At 29.3% G+C, this 11066-nt stretch overlaps 1 protein-coding gene across 1 annotated transcript; it reads left to right on the top strand.

The window, feature by feature from the left end:
• The first annotated feature begins 5818 nt into the window (after positions 1-5818).
• Positions 5819-10760, top strand: LOC125422511 (PLASMODESMATA CALLOSE-BINDING PROTEIN 3). Its single transcript, XM_016027830.4, has 4 exons — positions 5819-6050; positions 6803-7042; positions 7171-7204; positions 10008-10760. Exons 1-4 carry the CDS (start codon positions 5996-5998, stop codon positions 10333-10335), a joined length of 657 nt encoding a protein of 218 aa, XP_015883316.1. The 5' UTR covers positions 5819-5995; the 3' UTR covers positions 10336-10760.
• The last annotated feature ends 306 nt before the right edge of the window (positions 10761-11066 follow it).

The raw sequence follows: 11066 nt of genomic DNA, 5'->3' as shown, positions 1-11066 counted from the left end.
ATAATAACATCATTGATTTCTTAAACGAATTACCATATCATTGGTTGGTTTGATTGGGTTGGGTTAAATTTTATCCACCTATAGCTACATGCATCAAAATATTTACCAAAAGCATTTAGTAAATGACACAAGTTAATATATTATTGGTTGACGTATTTATAAAATTTAAAAGCCTGAGTACACTATAAAGATGCAAAATTAATGGTTCACACTAAACTCACTCCCTCAAACTCACTTCAAACATTATCTCCCATAGAAAACATGTTACAAGCATATAATCATAAGACATAATTAAAAAAATTTCTCAAAAACATATAAGGATAGAATTAAATAGATCATTAAAGCTCATAAGGAAGTAAACTTTTTAAATAAATAAGTAAATAAAAAAAATAAACCAGTTAAATGTTAACACATCATTTATAATATTCTTTAATAAATAAATTTGATGAATATTTAAGTAACTCTAGCATTATTATTTTTTTTAGTGAGACAAAAGATAAAAATTTCATTTTAATAGTTCACAGATCCTACATATAATAATAATAAATAAATAAATAAAGTACACATCTTTATTCATCATAATGTTCAATACAAATTAGCAAAAAGCTAGCACCTTTTATGTAGGCGAGGGAAAAGGAATATAGCAAGTCTTTCACTACATTGTGGACCTTTTACATTTTTTTTTTTGTAAATTTACGATCATTTTTTCATATTCTAATATTTTAAATTCATGACTTCTCAAATATTGATGTGAATAGCTTACTAATTAAGTGGATCTCACTCAACAGGCCCTCCATAATTTGCCATAGGTAAAAAAATAAATAAATAATAAATATTCAAAAATAATAGATATGATTTGAACCCAATACCTTCTGTATTGAGTGATTCAATGATGAATTTGTAATCCTAAAAACTGTTATGCAGTTATATATTTTTTTGAGTTAAATAGGCTCCTTATTTATTTATTTATAGTCACCGGCCCACCATACACATGCAATACTAATTACATTTTGAAAGCAACATGAGGCTTATACAATCTTAAAAATTTCTTTATAAGCATTTAGAGCAAATCGAATCCATGTTGTATGATTGAGGGTTTTTACTTTATTTGTTTATTTATTTTTTGCAAAAGGGTTCTTACTTTACTTTAGAAAAAAGTTTTGGAGGGGGATTAAACTTGAGACTATTGTTAAAATAATAATAATACTAACTAATCACTCTGAACAACTATAACAAATTTTGAATAGTCCAAGTTGCCAAATTTGAATAGATCGAGTTTTCAAAAAAGAATTTGAATAGACCATATATATAAGTAAGGTATAATTATATTTTTTATTTGAGTTTTGTTACTTACTACTATTGATAAGTATATACCAATTGAGTATATATATTAATTTTTATACTAAAAGTTTATCATAAGAAAGGAAACCCTTTAAAACAGTCAATTAAACTACCACACATAACATATAGGTTTAATTTAATGTTCTGTCATAAGCAGCAATAAATAGTATTTTTATTCCATTTAAACTATTTGAACTACTAAAACTAGTTAGCTAAAAATAATAAGAGCAAATTTCATTTAAACCCTCAGTTTTATTATAAATACATTTAGACCTAACGATTTTGGAAAATTATCATTAACATTCCTTTAGTTTTCTATATTTATCAAAATATATGCATTTGTCATTTTTTTAAATTAACTTGCACAATTAATTGCCTAAGGAATGTTAAAAATAAGAATATACTGATTAACAATACTACAAAAAAAAAAATGATTTTTAACTTTTGAAATTAATTGTCAAAAAATTAGTATTCTAAAATTCACGCCTAGGCCTCGCTTTGGTGAGTTTAGATTTCAGGTTTGGAGACAATATCCTACCTTAAGGTAAGGCTTAGAAAAAAAACAGTTAACATTGTGTTGACCGCCTAATGTGTGCCTTGCACCATAAGGCATGAATCCCTTTTCATCAATTTTTGTTTTTTTAAAAGAGTTAGGGAAATCATAAGAAACTAAAAGAAAACAATAACAAAATGAAAAAATAAAAATTAGTGTTAAAAAATGTGGAAAAAAATATTTGGCAAAATCCTTAAGCACATGCACTACATGTTTCACCTTTTCAAAAAGGAAAAATATTAATAATAAACATTAAGTTGCACATTTTTAAAAGGGAATGAATTGAAATCCCATAAAGAGTTAAACAAAGTTAGTTAGATTATGGTTATGTTTAAGTTTTATATTATAAATGATTGTAGACTTGTAGTATATATGATGATCTAAGGCTATTTTTTTTTTAATTTTTTATTTATTGAAAAGCATGAAGTTTCCATAAATATATTATGAATGGTACTTGTTAATTTTTCTTGGAAATTTGAAACGTAAGAAAATTTTCATAAATCTATTATAAATAAATGCTTATTAATTTATGTTAATTGCATGTATTATAATAATATTGACTAATATATATTTTAACTTTCAAAATATCAACTATTTTATTTATCAGTTTATATAATTAAGAGAATAATAAAAATAATAAAACATTTTATTCCGCCTAGGCTTCCTTTAAAGACGTTCAAGCTTATAAGATTTAAGGTTTAATTTTGCAGCATGCCACATTTTACACCTTTTAAAATCTTGGTAAAAATCGACATATGAAGTCTAAATAATGATTTTTCAAAAGTATGAGATCTAGTTATAATTAAGATAAAATTAAAGATATTTAAATAATGTGAAATCCAATTGTAATTAAGAAAAGATTGAGAAAAATATATCTCTATGATAAATAATGTTATTATTGGTGAAGGAAAATTACTTACTTTAACAAATAGAGCAAGTAGATAGATTACACAATAATTTATCCATGATTTTCATATTTTAATTTCTACCATTTTTTTGGGGGAAAATTTCTACTTGTTACTTGATGGAATACCAGTAGAATCCATATCCATATATAACAATTTAATAAATTGTTCTAAAAAGGTTTATTTTTTCATATTAAAATTTTAGTTTAAAAAGTTAATACATAATTAAATGCTTTCGATTAATATTTATCATCTCTCTCCTTTTTTTCTTTTTTCTTTTTTTTTGGCCAAGTTAATATTTACCATCTTAACATTAATTTTATTGATATTAAGCACTGACAAATAGTAAAACTTTGATATATAGATATTTTATTGTTGTTAGATTACACCATAATTTATCCATGAATATGATATTTTAATTTCTATTTTTTTTGGGGAAATTTTTCTGTTACTTGATAGAATACTAGTAGAATCCATATTCTATATGACAATTTGATAAATTGTTCTAAAAAGGCTCATTGTTTTCATATTGAAATTTTAGTTTAAAGAGTTAATACATAATTAAATGTTTTGGATTAATATTTACCATTTCCCTTTTTGCTAAATTAGTATTTATCATCTCAACATAAATCCTATTGATGACCATCAATGATAAACAGCAAAACTGCAATAGTAAAACTCTGTTATATAGATATTTTATCATTGTTAGATTACACCATAATTTATCCATGAATTTCATATTTTGATTTCTACCATTCTTTGGGGGAAATTTTTTTGTTGCCCGAGAGAATACTAGTAGAACCCATCTTCTATGTGATAATTTAATAAGTTGTTCTAAAAAGGCTCATTTTTTTCATATTAAAATTTTAGTTTAAAAAGTTAATACATAATTAAATATTTTTTATTAATATTTATCAAATTTTTTTGGTAAATTAATATTTACCATTTCAACATAAATCCTATTGATAATCATCAATGATAAATAACAAAATTTTTTTGTTTAGATATTTTATTACTGCTAGATTACACCATAATTTATCCATGAATTTTATGTTTAATTTGTACCCTTTTTTTGGAAATTTTCTATTTGATGGAATACTAATAGAACCAATATTTTATGTGAAAATTTAATAAATTGTTCTAAGAAGGTTATTTTTTTTATATTAAAATTTTAGTTTAAAAAATTAATACATAATTAAATACTTCTAAATAATATTTATCATTTTTTTTGTTAAATTAGTATTTACTATATCAATATAAATTATATTTGTATTCATTATTCATAAATAGTAAAAACTCTTTTTATTTAGATATTTTATTGCTGTTAATGCAATTAATAATATACTTTGAACAAAAAAAAAAAAAATGTCTACCATGTGCTTTTGGTGAATAAAATCTACCGTGTGTTTTAAACAAATCTTTGGCTCTTTTTCCATTTTTTGTTGGGATGAAAAAAACAAATAAAAGAAAAGATATCATGAATGCAGATGAACAGCTTAGGATGAAAACCAACGGTCTAAATTTAGCAGAGTAAATGATGCAAGGACAGCATGATGATGGCTCAGAACAAGTAAACCTGGTGGGCTCCAAGCCCAGAGGCATGACATGTGGCAGGAGCACTGCAGATTCATGGGGTTTGAATACTCTCATAAGCACAGACTCTCTTGCGTACATTGTTCATACCATCATCCTTATCTTCACAGAATCCTCACAATCTGACCCAGACACATAATTGTACTTCATCAAGCCAATTATTTATAAATTTTTCTTGTCCAATTTATTTATTTTTTTCTTTAAATTTGTTAATTCTAAGTCTCAAGCTGCTAACATATTTTTCATCTGCAACAATTTCAAAAAAGATGATAATAGACTTTGTTATCCCAGTTGTACCTCTCGAACTTTTTCCTCTACAATTTAGTGTCCAATTGATATACCATATAATTTTATATAACAATTTTTTTAAAAAAGAATTTTTATTCAAACTTAATAAATATTTAATTACAAATAAAAAAAACCATATTAAATTTGTTATTTAAACTAAAACAGTTTAAAAAATTAATTTTTTATCAACAAATGCTTAATTTTTACTTAATATTTTTATTTTTTAATAAAATTTTTTTGACTTTTGAATAGAAATTTTTCCGAAAACAACTCTGCCTCATAAAAAAAAAAAAAACAAAAGGAAAACCCTTAATGTCTGCTTAAATAATGTGTATTAATTGCATAAGTCATGTTTATAGGTTATATGGGTCCTACTTATCGACAACTGTTTTCAGAGTAAAGAAGAAGATCCAAGAAAGATCTGGATGCAAATTCTTTCTCATTGGCATGCTTACTATATGTTTGACAATATGTGATAGCGATGCATTAATTTTCTTTTCTTGGAACAACATTTGTTGCCATATTTTGAAGATAAAACCAATAAGGAGCAACTACCTTAAGCTGCTTTTATGCTAAAGCTTTTTGCATTTTTTTTTTTTTTTATTGTAACGTAAGTTGTAACTTTACTATTCAGAATAAAAAAAAAAAACAATGTACTTTACCAATAGAATCCCATATGAACTCTATTAAAAAAATAAAAAATAAAAAATAAAAAATAAATAAAAAGAAACCCATATGAAACTTATTTTTTTAAGGTAACCATCCATGCCATTTGAATTTTCAAAACCCAAAACTCAAACACCAAAAAAAAAAAAAAAAAAAAAAACTCAAAAACTTTTTTCTCTTTTTTATGGTGTCCAGCAAATCAGAAATGACAAAATTGCAGGCTTCTTTTCTTTATTTTAAAATTGTTCTCCTTTTTTCTAAGAAGAGACAGGCACACTAAGCCTGTGCAAACGGTGAGTGGGAAACTATTTTTGTTTCCTTGATAAGTGGTAAAGGAAAAAAGATTAAAAAAAATGAAGCTTGGAGAGCAAATGAATAGTGTTTTTATGAAAATGGTACAGATAACAAGGAACCGAAAGAAAAGGTAGTCCCAAGCCGACAACAAAAACAGGGCCACTTCCATCCCACCGTCTACATCACACTTCATAATTTTTTTTTTTTTTTTTGGTCTAAGCTCTCACCCCTATACTACCTCTTTCTCTTTCTTCTCTCTCTTTATCCTTCTCTCTATCTCTCTACCTTCACCAGGTTTGCTCTGAGCACCGTTGATACTACCCGTCTCTAACCCATCTCCAATCTTGCTTCAATCATGGCTGCTTTGGCATTTGTTTTGCTTATTTTGGCCTTAACTACTGGCCAGTCAAGTAAGCCTTTTGCAATGCTATGTTTTCTTCTTCCTTTTTTCTTTTCATCAACTGTGGCTAGAAGCCATTTTTGTTTCCTGTTTTCAGCGAGTTTTCTTTTTTGCTTCTTTCTGAGAGGAATACATTGTAAAAATTCTCTCTAAATATATGCACGTTTATATATGTTTGTTTTCTCCTTTTAGAGATTTGCATCTCTTACTTCACTCATGGAAGTTTCAAGGCACTGAAACATTCCAGCAAATACCACTGTAGTTTTATTTTCTTTTTCTTTGCATATTTCCTTTGTTTTGCTTTTTAGTTCTTTTTCTTTTTTCCTTTTTCATGTGGAAAGCTATAGTCTGTTGACTCTTCACTATTTGTGCGTGCCTTAAAACAAGTCCTTTTCTTCAACATTAGATTTTAGTAAATTTCTTTTGTTTCGAACAAAAAAAAAAAAAAAAAAAAGAAATTTTATGTACTTCTCTCTGTGTTCCTCTCTTCATTTAATCTTCCTTTAATTTGTCGCTCTGAGCTTTCATAATCTATTTTTTCTGTCTTTTTCTATGACTTCCGTTTTTCTGGAGAAGGGATATTGGTCTATTTCCCATACTATATTTGTGCAGAAAAAGAAAAACTGAAGAAGGACAAAGGGAAACCCCATATACTGCTTCTTCTTTTTATTCTGACCTCTGGTTTTGCTACTTAACATTTGCATTTGTTTGTGGGGTTATTTTTCTTATTTCTGGTGTTGGATTTTTGATGGAAATTTAAAGGTGCAAATTGGTGCGTTTGCAAGGATGGACTAAGTGACAGTGTTCTACAGAAGGCCCTGGACTATGCCTGTGGAGCTGGGGCTGACTGTAATCCTATCCATTCAAGTGGGGCTTGTTATAACCCCAACAATGTTAAGGCTCACTGCAGTTATGCTGTGAACAGCTTTTTCCAAAAGAAGGGACAGTCTCAAGGCACTTGTGATTTTGCTGGTGCTGCTTCTCCTACCACAACTGACCCTAGTAAGCCCTACGCTACCCACTTCCTCATACTTTTTTTTTTTCTTTTTTTCCCCAAGTTCAGAAATAATGTAGGTATAAAATGGTTTTATGAATAATTCATTGGTTTTTTAAACCATGGTGATTTACAGGCACAACTGGATGTACCTATCCTGCTACTCCCAGGTATGCTTTTCAATTTTAATAGTTGGGGTTTTTTTCTGAGGAAATTATTGCTGGAGTCTTTTAGATCAATAATGTTAAACTTTGTCAAAAATTTACACTCTTGTTTCCTTTTTTCCACATTTTTTAATAACTTGCACACCTTGATTTGATTTGATGTTTCTTTAAAAGTTGTAGTGTAAGTTCAGTAATGTACCTTCAGAGCTAAGGGCCGAAGTTATACTTAATTTGTTTTAGGGAGTATTTAAAGTCTTATTTGTTTTTTTTATTATTTTTTTATAGGGAGTATTTAAAGTCTTATTTATTTGTTTTATTAATTTTTTATAGGGAGTATTTAAAGTCATATATATATATATTTAAATTTTTAATTTTCTTCTAATTTGGGAATATTGTGATGTGTAAAGACATTGTTTGGTTAATAATTTGGGATCCCCTAATGGGATACTGGGACCACATGACAACAATCCATTCTCACATTAGATGATATCTAAAATCTGTTAAAACCACATGATAACAAACAATCCCTCCTCGCATTAGTTGATATCCAAAATCTGTTAAATTAAGTTGTTGTATTACTCAGTTTTGTCGTGGTGAAATACATATAGTATCCAATAAGTTACAGGAAGAAAGAAATTTTGATGTTATTATATATTATTTTAAATATCCATCTCTTTGAAAGAATACTGTTGAAGATAAAGAGTAAAAATCTATAGCTTTGTGTAAAAGGTGGAGATGGGAATGGTAGTGAGTTGTTGAAAATTCAAAAATTTAAGGTGGGATGGAAATCCAAATTGGTTTTAGTCTTAAATATTTGAAAAAAGGAATCTGTGTTTGGAAAGTTTTAAGTGTTAAAAAAGTCTTCTTTAAATTTAGTTGTTTTAGCATTTACTAGCAGAAATGCTTCTAATTTAAATGTGAATCGTGCTAAACGAAATTTTTTTGGCTGCTAAACTTTGGTGTCAAAGAAGCTTAAGGTAAAAAGAGTTTTACCAAAAATCTGGAATTTAAAATTTAAAAAAAAAAAAAAAGTTAAGCTTAGTTTATTGTTTCTGTCTTGTTGAGATTCCTTTTCTATAAAGATCCATCCTTTTTTCAAATTACATTTTCCCTATGGTGGAATAGGCATATTGCTTTTATCAGTAGGGGAAATGGGGGGGCTTTGTGAGCAAATTCCCCATTCCTCTTCAACAGTCTCAGATGCCATTTTTTATTTCTCCCTTGTATAAAACCAATATCTTCCTTTTCCTTTTGTGCTTTCTCCAATTTAAATGCTTTTTTTTTCATCATTTTGACTAGCATTGTAATTGTATGATGATGTTCCTGACTCATTTTCCCATTCATTGGTGGTAGAGCAGTAGTGTTTAACTTTTTCTCTTTGATAAAAGATGCCCATAATCATTGGGATCCAATGCTTTACTAAAAGGTATAGATCTCTTAAAACCGAACAGTGAAAGGGGTTAAGTTATTGTAAATTTTACAATTTCCTTTTGCCCCTTGTTTAACCCACCCATGCAGCAGTATCTTTGGCTTTTATGACATGCAATCAGAGTATGAGCTCTGGCATGGTCAAAAGTTGTGGCCATTAAGGAGCGCGATGAGGAGGTTTTGTCCACACTGTGATGGGCAAATTCTACCAGTTTAATAGAATTGCAAAGCCTTTTTTTTGTTTTTTTGTTTTTTTTTTGAATAGCCCTTTGAAAAGTGGGGCAACCCTTGTTGATCAAATTTTCTACTGCTTGGCTAATAGAGTCGCGGTCCTTTTTTTTCTTTTTGAAATAGCCCTTTGAAAAGTGGGGCAACCCTCGGTATCTGAAAGCCTCGGGATTAACAAAATTTTCGAGATTTGTGACAGCTTTTGTACGTTTCGAACTATCGAGGGTTGTGCTGGTGTAGTCCTACTCAATTACAGTTTTATGGGAGCAGTGCTCTAAAAAAATTGTTTTGTTTTTTCTTTTTTTCTTTTTTTTTCTTTTTCCTTAATAATAATATTATTTTATTATACTTATTTTAATGTTTGAAAATGAGTGGCCGAATAAAGATACATTTCCACTTCATGCATTTTTTTTTTTTATATAAAAATATTTTCCAAAAAAATATTTGGTTTGATTATAATGGCCAGAACTTAATTAAACTATTTAAAAGAGCCATTATGGAGTGGATCTCTAGTCTGCAAAATAAACAAGGCAGAAAATTGGTAGCTGGGTCTTAATTTGTTTCAATAGGGCAAAGTTGCTCACAACTTCACTTAGAAAAGGTTTACTGTTGGACCTAGGATGTTGCACCTCATATAGACCATTTCACACCCTTCAATTGGGAAAAGGCAGATGTAATTATCTTTTAGCTGCTACTTGGGACGTTTGGTATCTTCCTCAAAAACTTGAACTTTTAGTACATACTAATTCTCTCAGTAGTTTTAGGTATCTAGTTCAAGATGTGCTGATTAGATTTCTCTAATCAAGTGCTAGCTAAGCAATATATATATATATATATATATAAATGTGACGAACCATGTTCCATGAGCTGCTTCTTTCTTATGCCTAATGTATTATGGATAAATTTCTGTCCAACTATTTCTGACCATCAAGTGTGTAACGCTCGGAAAAGATGCATTTATATTTAATAAAAATTAGTACAACTGCATTTTCAATTTAAATGCAATGGTGTGTGATATACAAATGGATATTAGTTCTATGTTATATTTTTACTTTCAACGGATTTTATTTTAACCAAACAATGAAAATATAATCTTCAGCTTATGCTTTGATGATATAAGCCATTCTGATGACTCCTGTTTTGTTTAATTCAGTGCTGCTGCAGGCAGCAGTAATACAACCCCGACCACCGGCACAACCCCGACCACCGGCACAACCCCGACAACCGGCACAACCCCAACCACAGGCACAACCCCGATCACCGGGACAACCCCATCGACATCCACAACACCTACAACTTCCACAACCTCTCCATACACTACTACACCTGCTGGACCATTGGGAGGGATCGGCACTGGTGTAGGCCCAACAGGAGCTGGCATCACGACAGATGACAGTGAGGGTTTCAGACTTGCAGGCACTAGTTTGTTTTCTTCCTCCATAACCCTATTCTTTTCAGGCTTGATGCTTTGGTGGGGTTGAAAAGGAAAAATAAGGGGGGTGTTGGTTGGGTGGGGTAGGGTGGCAAAGAGAGGTTGTGATGCTGGCTGGATTTCAATGTGCAGTTGTTTGGGCATATGCAAGTGATTTCTGCTGTTTTGTAGGTTTTCATCATCTGAAAGACAACCTTGCTAAGTTCTTTTTTTTTTTTTTTTTTCTTTTGTTTTTATCTTCTCCCTTATATATGGGAAAAGAAGATGGGTTTTTGATTCCTTTTGGTAGTATTTGATTAACTAGTGGGACTGTGGAGCCTCTCTCTCTCTCTCCCCATCTTTATTCTCTTTTTGTACATCTAGATCTAAAAGGGTAGTATCTATTAATTTTATGGAAAAGTTGGCGCTCCATGTTTCCTTGTTTGTACTGGAGAGAACTTTTGCTATATTACATGGTACGGTCACTTATTTTTATATCACTCTTTTTCTTTTATATTTGCTTATGCAGGGTTTCTGCATGATCTAAGTTTTTCTACAATAATTTTATGCATAGTTTAGGAATATAAAAATGCATATTTTTCATAGCCAATGTTTATGATCTAATGGTAAAAGATTCTGTCCTTAAACTTGGTAAATGGAGATGATGAACACTATTATTCCCTGTAAATTTGACAATTACCATCAAGGTGTCTTGTGATTTCCATTGAGCCTCCTCCTGTTTTCTTATTTCTTCTAATCAAATTGGTTTCAAACCAATGGCCTATATTTGAATGTATTGAC

This window comes from Ziziphus jujuba, chromosome 2 (assembly GCF_031755915.1).
Source record: "Ziziphus jujuba cultivar Dongzao chromosome 2, ASM3175591v1".
Taxonomy (NCBI): Eukaryota; Viridiplantae; Streptophyta; class Magnoliopsida; order Rosales; family Rhamnaceae; genus Ziziphus; species Ziziphus jujuba.
This window is presented reverse-complemented; position numbering and strand designations above follow the sequence as displayed.

What these genes read in the sequence shown, in the direction of transcription:
- LOC125422511 (XM_016027830.4), top strand. Translation starts at nt 5,996, where the DNA reads ATGGCTGCTTTGGCATTTGTTTTGCTTATTTTGGCCTTAACTACTGGC. An exon ending in TCCTACCACAACTGACCCTA is followed by an intron (nt 7,043 to 7,170) that starts GTAAGCCCTACG and finishes GGTGATTTACAG; the next exon opens with GCACAACTGGATGTACCTAT. An exon ending in ACCTATCCTGCTACTCCCAG is followed by an intron (nt 7,205 to 10,007) that starts GTATGCTTTTCA and finishes TGTTTAATTCAG; the next exon opens with TGCTGCTGCAGGCAGCAGTA.